At 34.1% G+C, this 19,593-nt stretch overlaps 1 protein-coding gene across 3 annotated transcripts in view; it reads right to left on the bottom strand.

The window, feature by feature from the left end:
• LOC117105926 (protocadherin Fat 4-like) overlaps positions 1-19,593 on the bottom strand; it is a 46,726-nt gene that overhangs the window by 14,368 nt on the left and 12,765 nt on the right. For all 3 annotated transcript variants that reach the window (XM_033247231.1, XM_033247233.1, XM_033247232.1), the window contains 16 exons: positions 17,446-17,577; positions 16,282-16,366; positions 15,397-15,503; positions 14,008-14,178; positions 12,804-12,959; positions 12,385-12,546; positions 11,072-11,142; positions 10,016-10,274; positions 8,796-9,011; positions 8,522-8,597; positions 7,822-8,121; positions 5,659-5,925; positions 4,198-4,253; positions 2,789-2,927; positions 1,501-1,797; positions 389-505 (listed from right to left, as the gene is read on the bottom strand). In XM_033247231.1, coding sequence (XP_033103122.1) covers positions 389-505; positions 1,501-1,797; positions 2,789-2,927; positions 4,198-4,253; positions 5,659-5,925; positions 7,822-8,121; positions 8,522-8,597; positions 8,796-9,011; positions 10,016-10,274; positions 11,072-11,142; positions 12,385-12,546; positions 12,804-12,959; positions 14,008-14,178; positions 15,397-15,503; positions 16,282-16,366; positions 17,446-17,577 — 2,611 coding nt within the window. The remainder of the gene's footprint in view (positions 1-388; positions 506-1,500; positions 1,798-2,788; positions 2,928-4,197; positions 4,254-5,658; positions 5,926-7,821; positions 8,122-8,521; positions 8,598-8,795; positions 9,012-10,015; positions 10,275-11,071; positions 11,143-12,384; positions 12,547-12,803; positions 12,960-14,007; positions 14,179-15,396; positions 15,504-16,281; positions 16,367-17,445; positions 17,578-19,593) is intronic.

The raw sequence follows: 19,593 nt of genomic DNA, 5'->3' as shown, positions 1-19,593 counted from the left end.
AATTTTGTTATCAACAATAATACATTATGCTAATTTTCATCTTTGTTACCGCATAAGACATTGCAAATTATTTCTGTGACAGTCTTGACAAGCTCCATTTATCACATACATAGTCAAAATATTGGGGGGGGGGATGACACAACGGATTATCCCCCTCCCCCCTTGTCAAATATTGGGGGGATATATCCCCTCCATCCCCCTCGGCATCTACGCCTATGTCTGATACCCATTGATACAGCTGGGGAGACTGAAGCAATGTAGACAAAGTGTCTTGCTCGAAGACACAAGCAAAGGATAAAACCATTTCCACTGCACCAAGCTGCCTCCACTGTGGCTAAATATGCACAGTAATTAATTAATTAATAAAACACATTCAATAGAATCTAACCAATGTAGTAAGCTTCTTCTACTATTTCGTATTCCATCTCTGCATTGACTCCAACATCTTCATCTTTTGCCACCAACTGAATAATTGATGTTCCGTAGTTGTACGTTGAGGACGCACCTGCATAAGTGAAAAACAAAGATGAAAAGTCACAGGTAATCTTTCAAAATTTGTTTTTATGAATGTTTTGTGGGGCATCATATTATTGTGTTTGTGTTCAAAATTACTTCATTTAAGGACTTCAACCCAAGATTGCTTGTTAGAACTGACCTATGAAGACTCGCTAGAAATTTGTATTATTAAGATATACTGGTGAACAAAAGGTGTAGCCGTGCTAGTCGGCTACCGAACAATCTAACAAATGACAAATCTCAACCCTTTTAAAAGACAAACTCTAAAATTTATTAACTCTAGCTTTTTTGTAATGTGGTGTGGTGCAGATCTAATCAAATTGCAGATTTTATAAAATAAGGAGGCTAAAATAATTGTCCATATGAAGAAATACAAGTCAATTACACAAGCCCTGCAGATCTTAAAATTGGATAATCTTGAAAAAAGATTATATAACAATGAAGTACCATGTATAACATTTTTCATAACCTGGTTTACATTGTGCTATTCACCTAAAAATCAAAACTACATCACCAGATCAAATGATATCTTAGAAGGTGATCATCCCAATACTAAATACTGTACATATAGAAAAATCTCTTTTTATAGTAGAGCTGTTTTATGGAACAGACTGGGGGAGTGAGAAATGCAACAAATGCAACACATTCAAAAAACGTTTGTAAATTAATTGCTTGTTCTTTTAGCTTACATTTCATTCATTCTTTTCTTTAACGGCTTTTTTTTTTTGCTTCATCACTTTGATTATGTTCTTTCATTTTGCTTTTTAAGTTTCATTTTGTAATTTAACAATGGCAACACAGCCTTCCGTGTCAAATAAAATTTTTAATTAATAGGAAGTGACGTAAACACACAGGCAGAGCAGAGGGAAAAAATAGCACTAATAGCAGATAGCAGACATTATTTTGTCTTTGTCAATTTGTTGCAAGTGAAGATGTCAAAATTATAATGTTTATAATAATGATATATTTTTTAAATTTATGTACCTGCTGTATAAACATCTGGAGAAAAGACCGGTGGGTTGTCATTCACGTCCACAATTTGTATCGCAACCTGAATTAGGGTGGGATCTGTTTCGGGGTCAAAAACTGGGTCTGTTGCTTCTAATATTCTTGCACCACTGGACTCCTCTGCCGGGCATTTTTGTCCATTTTTATAATACATGTTATTTGATGCCTTGACGATGAGGGTGTAGTTAGCTGCAGTTTCTCGGTTAACACTTTTCACTACAGTCACACAGCCTGTGCTATTTTCCAGGTGAAACACGCATTCTTCATTTCCGTCTGTGGAACAAAGAATATTAAGGGATTCATCATAATATACTAAACAGTAAATAATATTATTGTACCAACAAAAATAATAACATAAATTATAAAAATAACAGCATAACATAAATAGTAATATAACGATAACTATAACACAAACATAATAAATAAGAATAAGAATAAATAAAAATACATTATTTAAAATGGTAAATCACTGTAAATACTTGGTGATATTATAAAAATTAGTTTTCTTTGGTGAAATGCCAATGATGGCCCAAGAAAATCTAAAGACTTTTTTTCAGTGTGGTGCTTCTAGTGGTGATTGGGCAGCACACCAAGAAACAAACTCCTTGCTATTTTTTGAAGAGAGTACTGCAATCTTTAATGTGTGCCTGAGCCTTATATATTTTTATACAGCTTCAACATCCCCACCTCCCCCTCCCTGCACCCAAAGAAGTGCGCTGTATATTAAACTTGCATTTTCAACCATAGAGCTGAGCCACCAGGAGAGCTGGCATCAAACTAAATCCTGGGATTTTCAGCTCTGTCCACATTATCAAATTTTCTTTGACAAAACTGTTGTATGCCCATATATAGTCATGATATGCCTATATATGGACATGATGTGCCTATATATGGTTATGATGTGCCTATATATGGTCATGATATGCCTATATACTGTATGGTCATGATGTGCCCATATATAGTCATGATGTACCCATATATGGTCATGTAGGGATGTCATCATGACCATATTAAGGCATCCAATAGGATCTGTACTGACTAGTTTAGGAGAATGGATTTTGAGATCAGTAGTGGAATTGAACCTAGGAAGTTCTCAAAGTGATTTTATGATTCAGGACACATAGGGACTACCATCTGCTCATCATACAAAATAAAATAAATAGTAAAAATAACAACAACAACATACCTAACAACAACAGCAAAATCAACAGCAGCAACCAACAACAAAAAAAAAAAAATAACAGATTAATATGATAATGCTTACCCACAATAAAATAAAAGATTGGGTCATTCTCGTCTTTATCTGAGGCCAAGGAGACATTTGTAATACAGCTGTCGTTGTGCCTCTCCCCTTCAACATCTTCTACTATGGCAACCCTTTCAATGACCGGTGGATCATCTTTCTGTTTACAAGGAAGAATAATAAGAAAACTATAGACAAATCCTATTTGGAGAGGGCGCTGTCTACTAGCGCCACCGTTGCTGGAGAACTCCTTCGGGGTGCATGTTTTTATTTTAACCTGTAAAATTTAGAGCGACCTATTGTTGATATTCCGCCAATAAGATTATGAACAGAAGATGATTCACCAAATGACATCTTGGATCTTGGAATTCTTGGCAATAAATTTTACAGACAGGGGATTTACACTACCTCTGCCCCACCCTGGTTGGGACTGAAGTAGGATATTTTTATGTTTATGGCACTTGTAGATGGCCGGAAATGACACTGTCAGACTCATAATTATGAATGTAATATTGTGTTATCCTCAATATTTTTCTTTGAGGTATACTTTAATCTTTTTTAGGAAGTGTTTATATAATGAATTTGCTATTTTGATGTTTTTATTAACCTGCTGTTCTGGTATTTATGGTGTTTTTAATCATGATCTTATGGTAGAACAGTATGAATTATTGAATAAGTTTTGGAGAATAAATAAAGTGACTATACTATACTATACTATACTATACTATAATTTAATTTTTAAATTTTGTCAAATTTATGACCCCTGATTTAAAAAAATGTATTCCAGGTAAAAATCAATACAAGCTGAGAAGACATGGAAACAAGATGTACACTACCTGAGGACTGCCACTACCAAGTGGCTCTCCTATACTAAACATCCTTACATAGAGCAAACCCCCAAGATTTTTGCGGACTCCCACATTTTTTGCGGATCCCCCGCAGACCACTTTGACTTGGTGGATCCCAATTATTTTTTGCGGACCCTAGGTTGGGGACCACTGCCCTAGACCACCAAGCTTGCTTAGTGACTAGTATTGAATCCAATCCCTACCTGTGTCGAACGCGAGCCTCCAATGGTTATGGCTTGTTATCTGGAGATTGTGCAATTACATGCAAATTCTTTTCGCAAGTATTTGGGAACGTACTGAGTATTCAGTACAATAACACGTCAGGTAATAATAATAATAATAATAATAATACTCAAACATTTATAAGGCACCAATTCTAAGAATGATCAAAGGCGTATGGGCAAAACATCACTCCTATGACATTTTCCTGATGCAAACACACATTAAATTCTTTTGGGGTGCAGTGTGCAAAATTAATTATTATTTTGATATTTTTGGTGCTTTTTCTTGTTTTGTAACTTTTGAAGAGAAGCATAAGTAATTAACAAGGCAAAAGTATTTAAGAGAAAAAAAAAAGCTTACCTCCCGAAATTTAGGTTGCTCATCGGGCACATCTAGCACATTTATTTTAATTGTAGCTACAAAAAAAAATGAATGAAATCTTTAGGAACAATATCTTATTATAGTACAGTTGTATGTTTTTTTTTTCTTTGCCGAGCCTTTTATTTACTTAATCACATTAATTTATAAAGAAAACTCACATAAGTTATACTTTATATAAAACATAAGTAACATACTATATAGAGAAAATGAAATATAATAATAGAAGGCCTCTTTTAAGTAGAACTATATATATAAAAAAATAATAAAATAAAATAAATAAATCAATAAATAAAATAATAATAATAATAATAATTTACCTTGCATATCTTCAAAGCATTAATTACAAGCGTGCTTGGATTATTACTTTGACTATTACTTTAATTTACATTTGGCGAGTTTTGGTGCCAAATTTACATAAATGAGCGTAACACCTCAACCGTCTATTTGACATACACATTTACTACAAGGGTGTCATTTTAATACAAAATCACAAATTAATAAAGTTCCATTTATCACACCATTTAGAAAGACACATTTTTCCTAGGGCTATATGCTTTTCAACTGCTTTTTCAAAGGAGAGTTTCTGTTTGAATTCCAACAATGTCGGCTTCTTATTCTTACATCAACATATATATAAATAATACTTTGCATGTGAAACAACCAAGTCTAGGTTAGGCTATAATTGAAAAGAAGACGTTCAAGCTAAAATTAATAAATCCAATGTATTAAGCATGGGTTTTAGTCCAGTGCTTACCATTTTAAAAGTCAAAATGTAATATTTCAATTTTCACTGTGCGAATGCATCTTATTATTTATATTTTTTAGACTATTTTTTTTTTATTGATGATCACCACTCTAATCAAATAGCTCAAAACATGCACTATACCTCTCAAATTTTGTACTTATATATCATTTGTATATTTTCCCCCCCTTATGATCCTCTATAGAATACTTAGAATACTGCTTAGAAACACTATAATGTTTTCCAAACCCAGCTATACATAACTACAAATAGGCTCCTAGTAGATGAGTATACTGCAGAAAATAGCATTTCACATGTACTGTATAGTTTGTCGGGTAAAATTACCCCAGAAAAGTTAGTCGAGTGGTTGACACATGTGTATCATAGGAAAAATATTGGCTTAGCCAGGGTTGTTTGGTGATTATCGCTCTGTATTTTACATGCCTGTCAAATGGAATGAACTGAAATGAACCTTAACATATTACATTTCACAGAAAAAATTCTGCGCAAGTGAACTGTAAAATGGCTACACCATTCCTGGATGTGCTCAGGACAACACAGCGGGCAATGTTTCAGTAAGATTGCGTCAAGGGAACTTGTATATATCCTTAGCTAGTAATCATTTTATACTTCTATGCAAGGTATTCATTGAGAACATGATATTCTATAACAATAAATCTATTATTAACATAATTTACCTGAATCCTTTTGTGGGCCTGTAATGCTGTTGAGGTCTTCCACTTGAACAGTTAGCTGGTATTCTTGAACGACCTCTTGGTCGAGAGCATGTGTGAGCATAAGTTCACCAGTTGAATTTTCCAGTTTGAAATGGTCATTATGATAGTCTTTAACTTGTGCACCAAGATCATTGAATGCTTCAACTAACAAAATGCCATACTCAAGTTTGGAGTTTGTGTCGGAGTCGTTCGCTTTTATTACCGTAACAATTTCAGAAACATTTGCATCTGTAAGATAAAATAGATACTACTAAAAGATACGATATTAAAATTGCACTATGATAGCCCATTACACTGGCATTAAGTGCTAGAGTAAATAATTGTTAAATTACATTATAGCAGTGCAACTGGAGTGGTCTCATATAATAATTTTCAATAAATATAAGATGATAAATTGTATTTTAATATTGTATAGCATTGACATAACATTATGAGAAGGATGTTGTATTTTTTGTACAAGTAAATATGGTACTAATTCACAAAACTCAAAACAACATATATCAATTGATTTCCCATCAATTTAAAATCAGGCGGTACTGAGGAGGGTCAACTTGATTTCCTACTCCACAAAATTGAACAGACATATATTTGTAAAAGCCTTAACGAAGAAAGCCTATTTAAAGTGTTCGAGATTGGCACAAGACCAGAAATAACTTCGGCTTTGAATATAGGAAGATTGAGTTGTCTTAAACTGAGTTTACAATGCACATGATGTTTACGAAAGTTTTAGGCACAGGCTAGACTAGGTAGGCTTACCGTATATTAATTTTAGTATATTATCAATATTAATCATAGGAACAGAATGAAGGAAGCCTATAGGAAAGAAACTTGGAGCGACTGAAATATATACCGAAAATTGGCAGCCTAAACGTTTTGACAGCCACAGCTCTCCAAATGAGTAAGTACTCTATATTTATTAAAATCCACATCTTCAAATTAAAAGATTTTGGTCAGATTTTCTTAATGCAAATTTTCGAAGACTATCCCCCTACTGTATGTCTTCTAACGAAATGCTTCCCAGCGCTATGGTGATGGTTTAACAGCAATCAATTGGTTAGAAAGAGCTACGATGTAGTAATAACAAAGAAGAACACCTTGATTCACCCTTGTCTCAATACCCTAAAAAATAGTTTATGGTCCACATCTTCCATGAAGGACAACCAATAAAATATTTAAAAATAATTGCACAAATGGACACATCAGCAAGGATTGCACTCCTATCCCAGATTAAATGATAAGAATGTATACACTATAAGCAAAGTGCGCATTGCGTGATTTGATTTGTTTTTGCGGCCCACAAAAATTGAATTAAAAATCCTATTTGTGCAGCCCGTCAACTCAACCCTCTTTGGCTAAAAAAAACACCTTGTTCTTTATGGCCTGACACCAATCATCTGTCAAAAATAACATTGAAACTGATCATAAAGTGGCAAAAAGGCAGTGCATAAAGGTAGTGCATAAAGGCAGTGCACAAAGGCAGTGCATTAAGATTTTTTGGAAGTGCAGCCCCAGTGTTAAATAAAAAATGCACTTTACCCATGTAGTCTTGGTATACACAGAAGTGAAGTGTTGATGATAGTAATTTATGTAGTCTTGTATCTACTGTAATGTCCATTAGAATAAATATATGAAATGTAAACATGTCTGGAGTGCTAATCAACATGCACACTTGATGTTTAATCACTTTGTTGGAAAATACCAGAAAAATTAAGCAAATTTTACTTCATGTAATAGGGATGTTGATGATTGATCATCCAACAAACCAGCTAATGCAGATCAGGGATCACTATCTCCAGAGCTAAATGAAAAAGTCACACAAGAGAAGCTCTGGATGAAGCTAGAAAGGTGAGTCAGTGTTCTATGATGCAGACAACTTCGATTCAGAATCTAATTAGGAATTGGTAACAAAGACACAGACCACAGAAATAGACAAAATGTTTCTCTCAGGAAACTAGCTTTAAAGCTTAAAAATTGCAAATTTTAAACATCTTTAACTGTTTTTTAAAACAAAATTGAAAAAAAATTTAAAATAAAATAAGCTGAAACCCTTTTTTCAAATTTCGGTTCATTCAGGCCTAATAAATTAAAATAGAAAAAAAACAAAAAACATTTAAATACACAAACCTTCCCTTATGTCAACAACCTCTTCCTTCAATACGGGTGCCTCATCATTTGTGTCTAAGACTTTTATACGAACTATACAAGTACCATTTAAAGGTGGTTCCCCACGATCTTTTGCAATCACAGTAAGATTGTACTCAGTTGGCCCTTTATCCCAATCCAACTCGCCATTTTTTATAACATTTCCATTAATTTGATCAACTGAAAACTTGCTGATTCCATCCCCACTTGATAACCATGCATAGTCAATTTGTTGGTTCTGCAAACTATCGGCATCAGTCGCAATTACAGTTAATATGAATTCTAAGAAAAAACAAAAATAATGCATAAACGAATAGCAATAGACATTTGAAACATGCTTATTTTTACTCCAAAATCAGCACCTGCTGGTGCATTTCCACCTCAAACCCCCTTGATGTGAGATGCCTGGATCCCTCTGTTGTCCTACACTACAACGAGGTCGTTGGATGAAAAGTAAAAAAATATTTTATTTTTTCTAAAAGCACAATTTCATAAGCCATAAAAAGTCTCCCAATGAACACTATATTCTGGGGCCTGACCTGGCTGTAGTCAGCGTCTATTAAATTCCAGTTTGGATTTAACATTCAAATATAATTTCAATTTTTTCACCCACTCTCCTAGGATGGATGATCTTTAAAAATTTTGCTATTATAAACAAGGTAAGAAAAGTCTTTAGTCTTACCTCCATTGCCAGCTGTCTCATTTACTTCACCTTCGTAAGTTGAATTTATAAAGATTGGTGCATTATCATTTACATCCTATGTGGTAAAATGAAGGGATCAATAATATATATATATATATATTGAAGAGTGGGTTTGCATGTATGCTCCAAGTGAAATAAAATGCAAAGCAATCAAAAAACGGTGTACAATCATTGAAAGTTGACTTGTAGAACACTGTCATATAGTTTTTTTATAAAATAAAATTTGATAGTCTGGCCAGGGCTTAACACTTACTTCAACTTCAATTGTTATGCTGATATTACTTGACAATGATGGTGTTCCTTTGTCTTCAGCAATGACAAGAAATTCGTAACTTTTTTTAGTTTCAAAATCAGCATCTTCGGTTTGATATATTCTCCCAGTTGTTTCATTGATTCTAAAAATACTGCTTCCGTTCATGCTGTACTCTACACGTCCATTTGTGTTTTCATCATTGTCAGCATCTGTGAACTAACAAAACAAGGAGATTTCTTTTTGTTGAAATGTGTTTATTTTCTTTTGTTATATCGTTTTTGTACTATCTTTCATTTGTCTAGTTAATGACTAATAGGCTGGACCAGGGTCCTTGGTGACACACCGGCCCTCCTCCATCCTGTACATTGGCAGACACAAGATTTAAAGTTAGTGGGTACTGAAGTTCACACCCACCTCAACCCCACAATTGTAGGGACTGGAGTGAGCAAATTTTGAAAATATTGCACATCTCTAGATGTCCGAAAATAGAATCTGGTAACCTGTCTCTTATACACATCTAGATGTGTATAAGAGACAGGTTCCCACCTCAATAGGAAAGACAGAAAGAAAGTTTTTAGTTGCGATAGTAAAGTCATACATACTTTGCCCCACCATGGTGAAGCCTGATGTGAACAAATTTTGAAAAATATAACATCTTTAAATGCCCAGAAATAGCTGGCAACCTGAAAGCATCTACCTTTTTTCCAACCCCATGCAGGGGCAGATACGAGATTTAAAGGTAGTGGAAGTGGACTAGATACCATACCTGCCTCAGCTACACCAATGTTAAAACAATGGCCTCTGCCAGGCATGGGCCTACTTTTTAAAGGATTGAATGTTCTACACTTTATTGTTTAAATTTTGATAGCATGTAACCCTAACCCTAACCCTCACAGGTCATTAAATTTATTCATTCATTCACCCATCTAGCACCCCCATTCCCACTTTCCTATCAGGAAATTACAGTGTATAATAGAATGGTATTAAATTATTATAAGTATTAGATAATATACAGGTTTCTTTCCAATTAAAGACTACTTTTAGGACCAGATTTCCATGGTATTTAGCAGCTTTGGTCTCTAATTAGAATAATAAAGAAAAATGACATAATAATTTGGGACCACAGAAAAATGGTCTATATTTGGAGGTAGTCTGTAATTGGAGAGGTCTTTAATTAGAGGGAGACATGTATTAGATAACCATAAAAAAATATATCTTACTTGAATAATGGCAACATGTGTTTTTTTAAATTGTCCATTTTGCGACTCGGGTATAGTTGGCGATTCCGGAGTAGTGCTAACATGAACAGGATGATTGTCATTCACATCTGTTAGGCTGATTTCGAGTAAAACTGTAGATGCAAGACCGCCATCATCTTTGGCCTGGTAGGTGAAAAAGTAGCTTGACTTTCCTTCTTCAATATCAAATTCACATTCGCCAGACACAGTAACCATTCCCGTATGTTCAAAAACGTTAAAACTGTGATAAAGATTTTTTAGTAATAATAGGTAGTTTTCGCCGCAGGATTTTAACCTTAACCTTAATGGATGACGTCATAATTTATTCATCTTGCGTTGCGGAGTATGAATTTTACATGCTTGATGAACGTTAGTTACAGGTTTGCGCATGCGTATTCCAATTTGTTTACAAAAGCAAACGGATCTACTGTGTTGCATGTTGGGTACAAATGTTAAAGTTAAGGTTAATGTCATGCAGCAAAAATGACCTAATATACTTTTTAGAGCTTGGAAAAATAAAATAGTGTAAAATTTAGATATTTCAATAAATGTGTAAATAATGAAAATTCTCAACAATAACACTGTAATATTATAAAAATAATAACTAAAAATAATACAAAGTTTATCTTCATTGCACTGTCTGTTAAGCCAGCCATAGTTTTTGGCCTTGCAGATGTCCCATCCCCCATTTTGGCTTTCTAAAACTGGCATATGTAAAAGAATGTGTAATATGTATTACTATAGGAAAATTCATGAACTTTATTATGGAATGAGAAATTCTTTTATAATATAATAAATAATAAATACCAATATCAATAGAATAAGAATAAAAATGTCCTAATAAAAAATGTGACATAAATCAGGTTAAATAAATTGAACAATTTAATACGATCATTAAATAAATTAAATAATATAATTATTCAAATCAAATTAAAGTTCAATTTCAACTTCATGTAATTACGAAGGCCCAGATCAACACAGTGTTGTTCTTCCCTTGTTCCACCGCATACAGACTTTGTATACTTTTTTGCCACCTACCATGTATTATCCAATCCGGTCCCAATAATTCCATAGGTGATATATTTTGTCAACGCATCCTTATCTGTGGCCTATATAAAAAACAAATGAAAAAATGTGTCTTTTCAGCTATATTTAACATGTTCGCAGCCAGAGACGAGTATACTCATTCCACTGGGTTTTGCTGAGGGCGCTTGTGATGACTGTATTTGTCAAAATCGGGTAACATTCTAGCATTTATTACTTCTTATACATTGTAGAACAGCTGGTAGTTCGGGAAGATACACCTAGACAATAACATACAAATAACGTATCTATGTTTGTTGAGTTATGCTACCGGCAGTACACTCGATTGCACGAGTGGGGCGCCCTCTGAACTTATACCAACTCATGCAAAAAGCGGACAAGAAAACTCTCGTCAGAGGCAATAAAAATGCTGCCCTAGTGCTGGCGATGAGTTTCTCTTCCCCTAATATCTTCCCACCAATATACTAGACACCATTTTGATTTCAAAAAGTATGTTTGTACATGTAAACTTGTTTTGGCACACGGGAAGGAACCTAAAAATGTCTGGCAGTCAACGTGTTTATGCAACTTGTCTTAATCATAATTTTTAGCCCATGTTGTAAGAATTTGTCTAAACAAAATGCATTGCACAAATTTGATAATGCAAGACTGGCTTTAACCATTGCTATGATTCTGTTATAATAATAATAAACATTATGATGACAATGATGAGTACCTTTTAATATAGGGGTGGGCATAAACATTGGTCAGAGTGCCATAATCAATTTTTTAATAAACACCTTTAACATTTATTCAATTTTACAACATTTTAATAAAGTTGTTTTAAACTACCTTGTATTATAATTGTATTACCAGGATTATTTTTAGAATTAGCAGGAGTCATGAACAGGGGGTTTTCAAGCCAAAAATGCATGGGGCTGCAAGTATAGGGGCTTTTTTTATTTTACTTTTGCAAGCAGCAATAAACTTAATGTCGGATCGCACCTTCATGCCCACGTGTTTCAATATAATCTATAATAAAAAATAGCCACATGTAAGGCCAAATAAAAAAAATAATAGTTTCTCATCACCTCGCACATTCATTTTCTCTACCTCACCAAAATGTTTAAAAATGATAAAGTAGTAGCTGTTTCCTATCGACCATCTTGGATTTTCCATCTCGGATTAAAAAAAAAGAGTGCCCTCATTCTTCTATTCTTCAAAATATGACGACGAGAAACTACTACTTTTTTTCACTTAGCCTAAATGGTCAGTTCTATATTAATACATTGTCAAATGATTCTGGTAACTGCATTGGTGTAACATACCACAATGGTGATTACATGTGCACCAGCTACAGCATCTTCAGGAATATATGCTTGGTAGGTTTCATTTGCAAACTCTGGATAATTGTCATTCAGATCAATAATTTGTATTACAACATCTCCAAAGCTCTGCCTAGATTTGTTTTGAGCCTCAGTGGCAATGACCTGAAAGATGAGTTGAAAATCATCACTGTTGTTATATTTATTATCATCATTATTTATTATCATTACCTTTATCACCTTTATTATCCTATTTATATTCATCATCATCGAAATGCAGTTTCGACAAGGTCGTTTTGTGGCAATCTCATTATCAACGATCTTATTATTTTCAGTTCAACACCCATTTTACCATTATCTTTATCAACCTCACCATATAAATTATATGCACTATATTCCCTACGACTAGCAATGGCACCCACCTTTACTGATATACTAGTAGCTCCTGCCTCAAAATCCAAAAGTTCAACTGCCACTAACACAACAGTTGTTTCAGATGTATATTCCATTCCAGGTTTATTCAGTTTAAATGTGCCATTTCCCCCTTCAAGTGTAAAACTAAACTTGTTGTTTCCAGTCTTCAATGGCAAAAAAAGATCATTAAAAACTAAATATTAATTAATTATTATAATAAGAGATCAAAAAACGAGTGCTTCTTTTGGAACATAACCAAGTTTTCATTTTTTAAACCACATAATAAACATGATATAGATTATTGTCAGAGGTTCAAATTTTCGGTATGAGGCGTTCCACATTTGCACAGTGCCAGCTTATACACTTATGCAAGGGTCCAAACCATACCGTTTTCCATTAAAAAATACATGCTACCTTTTTTGTAACAAGCAGTATCTTTAAAAGCCATTGTTTTTGTTCTGATTTATAGCAGAAAGCGGCTATACACGAAGAGCAGCTTAGCTCCGTCGCTAAACTGGTTGTATCCACTGTGTTTGCGCTGAACCATGGAGATCTCTTGGTCCCGGGTTAAATTCCCAACGCTGCTCTCCTTGATTTTCAGCCCCATGCAAGTTGGTTCAGTGTCCATGTGCATGTTAAAGAACGCAGTACACTCTTCGGAAAAGAGTAGGGGATTGTCTCCCGCTATACTGCCCAATCACCACCAGAGGGACCCCACTGGAAGTAATTCTTTTTCAGACTTTTGTGGGTTATCCTTGGTGTTTATACCAAATAAATGCATCGTATACAAATATTCAGGATTAATATCTGTTAATTTTGATATTTTATTCATGAGTATTTGAATGGCCTAATTTTTGTAACATCACTTGATGGTACAGACAATAAAAATTGATAAAATACGCTCTTAAAAAGCAATAATGCAGAAGCTTCCTTGGGGAGCCCCTAATTGGGGGGGGGGGGCTTGCGGTCCCTGGTTCTCACTCTGAACATTTCTGTCATTGGTAAGCACCTTGATTATGCTATGCATTTCAAGTAATTACTGGAATAATATTTTTTAATGGGTGACATTGGCTGTAGTATAGTAGTTATTGTATTTTTCATGTAAGCAAAATACATACTAACTGAAATTAATATTATCTTTGTTACAGGCATTTTTTATAATTTACACAAATCTTTAATTGATGGCTGAAATATAAACATGTGTGTACTTACATCATCTGCATCACTCACTGTCATATCTAGATAGATAAGCGCCCGGGGTGTGTTCTCATCCAGGTTATACGTTACATTTGTAGGGTTAAATACCGGGAGGTTATCATTCTCATCTAAAATTGTTACCAGAACTTCTGCTGTGTTTGTCTGACCTGTTATTTCTTCGGTAGCCTGTCAAAAAACAAAACTTTTTTTTTTAGAAAGAGCAGCTTAGTTCAGTCGACTAAATCTGGTGGTAGCCGCTGTGTGTGCGCTAAACCGTAGAGATCTCTAGGTCCCCAGTTCAATTCCCATCGCTGCCTCTCCTTGTGTTTCAACTCGTGGGCTGGAATACAAGTTAAAATTGCGCACCGTCTTTCGGATGAGATGTTTAAGCCGTTGATCCCGAGTGCATTTATGGCGCACGTGCACATTAAAGAATGCAGTACACTCTTCGGAAAAGAGTGAGGGATTGTCTCCCGGTGTACTGCCCAACCACCACCAGAAGGACCCACTGGAAATAAGTCTTCTACTAAACTTTTGTGGGATATCCATAGTGTTCACACCGAATAAATCAAAATCCAAGTCCAAAATCTATATACTTCGTCTAATAAAATATGATACGATTTATTTATTTCCAACTATAAAATACAAAATAAACAAATTATAAAAAATAATGAAAACCTGATAAACGGATGGAGGAGATACAATGAAAAGCAAATTGCTTGTAAAATGTTGAACCAGCTTTACATTAAAAATTTAAGTATAAAAAAGCAAGAACAAACTCACAACCACACAGCACAGGAACAAAGAAAGCATGAAACAGTTGAGAAAAAATGCATAAAAGGTAATTTAGGTAAACATTGGATGTATTCAATTGTTTCAAAACAAAATCTTTAAGAAATCAATAAAAACATTTAAAGTATTACTTTAGAAAAAAAATTTGCACTGTTTTGCAGATTTTTTTACCACAAAAATCATAATTGGACTATAATACCTTGGGTGCATAACCAAATTGTTTATTAAAACCACTACAAATAGTGGCAGTGAAGCTATTTCCAGAAACCTAGGGATCTTTGGACAGGTTGGCAGAAAGAGGGTAGCTTAAACAAATTCAGCCCTTCCCATACTATTAGTTGATATATATGGTGAGGACATGTTATCGTTATGATTCTGTGGACACCAACTTGTTTAAAATATAAGGAAAGCTTCTATTCAACAACTTTAGATGAGACTGATCGCTAAAAAGTGAAAAAAAAAACAGCTTTTAAAGACAAGAAACTTCTTTAAATATCTGTGTTCTGAATGTTTATATGGGTTATGAATAACCCATTCATAGATTCTAAACAACTTTGGTGTAAACAACATGGCATGAGATCTTAACATAAAATGTAAAAAGTGCTCACGAACCTGTACATCAAGTGTGTAAGAGTTTCCTGTCATATTCTCTTTATCAATTGGTCTTGTGATATAAATATCTCCACTGGTATTATTTATACCAAAATGGCCTGAAATATCTAAAAACAAATTGAGAAATTTGTATACAAATTTATTTTTTATGTATGTATTTCTCTATGTTCATTTATTGCTATAACAGTTTTCTTTACTGTATAGCCTGGTTTATGTATGTATTTATGAAAGAAAGACACGCATTTATTCATCAGAAACAACAATTGTTATTTCTGATGATGACACAATAAAGAGTTGAAATATTGAATTCTAGCACAATGGCATGTATTTCATTTCTTGGGGTATATATTATTCTTTTGTACTTGAAACTAATCAGTAGACGCTTTGGTGTATGTATTTATGTTATCTATTCTAGGGCAGATCCAGAGATATCCAAAAGAGGAAGGCTGAAGTGGGCTGATCGAGACAACACTACCCTAGGTGTTTGGGGACATGCCCCAGCAAATTTTTTGTTTTCTAGACGCACGAAAATAACTTCTGAGGCGTTTTGGGTGACCATTTATTTCTTCATTTTTTTTTTTAACTTTGCAGAGTTCATTAATTGTGTGTGGGGAACTTCTGAATATGTTGCAAACTTCTTTAACTGTGCAAGGAATTTGTTGTGGAGTTCTTTAATTATGCGCAGGAAACTTTTGAATTTGTTGCAGACTGATTTAATTGTGTGATTCTATTTATATTGTGTGTGACAGTTGTCGGCCACCATACAATACAGATTCAAGATCCATTTATTATCCTTATCATGAGATTTTTGATGGGAACATATTTATTTATGGCTACATTACAAATCAATTGTTATATAACAAAAACATCTAACATTAGACTTACCATTTATTAATGTATATAATATTGAATTTTTATCTTGGACACCCTTATCCCCATCAATTGCATCTATGGTAATCACAGATGTTTCCTATCAAATCAAATTCAGAAATGAAAAATTGTTATTTGCTAAAGTAAAATGATTTATTGGCAGATAGATTGATAGATTTATACAAACAAGTGATCAATCAATCATCAGTAAGCAGTCAATCAGTGGTTGATATAGTAATTGTTGATAAGTCAGTTGGTTGATGAACTGATTAGCTCAACTAGTCAACCATTCAGTATTCAACCAATCAGGTATGCAAGCAATCAATTAATTAATCAACCAGTGGACCAATCATCATCATCATCATATATGTTTTCATGTCTGTTTTAATCATGGGTTGGACTTTCTTCATTTGATGGCAGATCTCCAAGCTCCTTTGTCATGAGCCAATTCTCAACTTTGACCTTTCACCCTGAAGCATATTTTCCTCTAGCTGAATTTATTCGTGTGAATCAAAAGCATCAGCTTACTTTCTGATCTGTGATTGGCTGCGCATTTTTTCGCTTCGCAAATAGTAGAAGCAGTTCCAACTACTGATTTTGGTGAAGCGAAAAACTCCAATATTAATTTGAATGGGCATGCATATGAACTGACACTTTCAATTCACACAAATAAATTTGCCAAGTGGGAAACATGGCTTAAAGTGGCTATGGACAACTTCCTCCCTTGTTTTCCACAGTCTGTCTTTACAACTTCTACCTTTGACCTCCATACACCAATCAATCAATCAATCAATCAATCAATCAATCAATCAATCAATCGGGCAGTCAATCAATCAATGAAATAGAGATGATATTAATAATTCTTTATACTGTATAAATAGCATCTCCTGGTAGAACAGCCTTGAGGTATTAACGACAACAAAGAGAGAAATATTTATACCACAAACTTACACCGAACTTCAACCATCAAACCAAGAACAAAGGGTTATATCTAGCTAACCAACAAAATTGAAAAATATTGGTGATGAATGTGATGATCGCGATAATAGTGATGATGATGGATGATGATTATGATGTGATGATATGCAATATTGATGATGTAATAATGATGCAGTGATGAAACAGTGAATTACTGTTTATTGAATTAAAGTAGTAAAGAATCAAAATTCTGTTACCAACCTCAGGTTGATTTTCAGGTATTTCAACACTGTATGGCAAATGTTTGAATTCTGGTGGAACATCGTTAACATCTTCAATCAAAACACGAATCCTAGCAGGTGGGTTGGCAGAGAGACTAGGGGTTCCCAAATCCTAAAAAAATAACAAAGAAATTAATAAACATATTTCACAAAGTTCATACCTTCGGCCTGAGCCTGAATCCTAAATATTATGCAGGCCATGTGTGGAGATTTCTTTTCTTTTATGCTGGAGGGTAAAAAATCGGTTTTATTTTTTTTTTGTGATTTGACCTTGTCTTTTGACATTTTCTTCACATAATTTCATCACCACTCACTTAGATTATTATATACCACCCCACTCAATTTTAAGTATGATGATCCATTTTAGTTTCGGTGTGGTCCTTGTCTAGTCTAGCAACCATAGAAACAGGCCCGTAGCCAGGGGGGGGGGGTTTATGGTTCGGGCGAATCCCCCTTTTCTAGCGAACCCCCTTAAATTTTTGAATGAGTCCTACTCGGAAGGAATGTCTGTTTTTAAATTACCTAGCATTAAATCAAAATTTAGCACCTAATTCATTATTTGGTCACCCGTTTTTAAATTGTAGCCTGTGATACAAGCCTATATTCATATAATATCTCAGCTTCAGAAGTTCAGAGATTTAAATTGAACGCAACTCCAGCAAACCATGACTTTACGATGGCACACATAAGAATGGCAAACATCGATAAAAATCCGGCTGCCGTCTCAACTTTCACTGGTCTTTGGCTGAATGTTTGTAAGAAATGTACCAACCGTTAACGAAACCGGTTGCCGTCTACCTAGAGTAAATGGTGCCACTAAACGAAGCTAAAGTTTTGCGACTTAATCCACCAAATGTAGATAAAGTTTTGCGACTTAATCACCTGATTGTGGATTGTGTGGTTAGTAAATTCCATAACCATACTGTTCTTAGCGCACACTAAACTATGTGCTGATGGAGCATTTTGGGGAAATGGACTCTCCTTTTTTCCATCCCAAACAAAATATTAATAAATCAACATGGTCCATCTCAGTCATCATAGCCAGTCACAAAATTAGGTTAGGAAGTTTGTTTTCAACAGCAGACACACACTACAGAACGGAGTGCATCAAAACGAGTATTTGTTAATTTTTAGTGATAAAGAATCATGAAACATCCTAGAATAACTGACTTCTTTTCGTCTGCTGTTGCAAAGAATAAAACAACAGATGGTCCTTTAAGGTGGGTTATTGATTTCAAAATCAATTAGCCTAGCCTAGATGTTGACTAGCTAGGTTCGCTCCTTGTTCATTTAGAGACAGAATTATACCCGACGACAAACTAGTGTAGGCCTAGGCCTAAGTACAGTAGGACGTACTACAGGTACTAGGCCTATGCTTTTGTTGTAAAAGTTGAAGTGCATGTACAAAATGCACCATAGGCCTATATTAAAAAAAAAAACAACATTTTGTTAAGTATTTATTGGTTGGTTTGGGACCGAGGCAGGCAGGCCAGCTTTACCGTCGAAAGTCCTGGAATTAGACGATGACGTCAGTGCACGTTTACAAATGCCATTGATTAGAATGAAAATAGACGCGCTGAATTTCGTTTTTTTTTTTTATGAAAGATAGAATTTATCGAACATCTATCTATATAAAAACAAGATTAATGTTGTAGAAATTGTATTTCTAAAGATGCATATAATTCATACTTCATTTGGCAGACAGTAAATATTCAGGAAGATATAAAAAAAATGATTATTAATTCTAAAATGTGCATCAAATCTCAGCTACTATTAATCAGTACTGTATGTAGCCTATTATGTTTAAAGTCTTAAAATAATAATTTCGAATTAGGCCTAGTATACTGTATAACAAATAATTGTATTAAAGTTTAGGTTCTCATGATGTCAGATAACGCATTGAATATGATGCTATATTTTGGGCTCTAACTTAATTTAACGATTTCCCTGTCAGTAGTAATGACAATATTTGTTCTTTTTTTAGCCAATTAGTAAAATAGTACTATTATTTTCAGTGTACAAAATGAGAGTCAAGAAAATGTAGTAGAAGATAGAAAGAGGAAGAGGAGGAAAAAGAAGAACTTAGCTTTTTTTTTTTTTTTTTTTTTAATAAAAAATGTTTTGTGTA

This window comes from Anneissia japonica, unplaced genomic scaffold (genome assembly GCF_011630105.1).
Source record: "Anneissia japonica isolate Jap-2015-1 unplaced genomic scaffold, ASM1163010v1 scaffold288153_len396733_cov185, whole genome shotgun sequence".
NCBI classification, from domain to species: Eukaryota; Metazoa; Echinodermata; class Crinoidea; order Comatulida; family Comatulidae; genus Anneissia; species Anneissia japonica.
The sequence above is the reverse complement of the archived record's forward strand: the minus strand, read 5'-3'. Positions and strand labels throughout refer to the sequence as shown.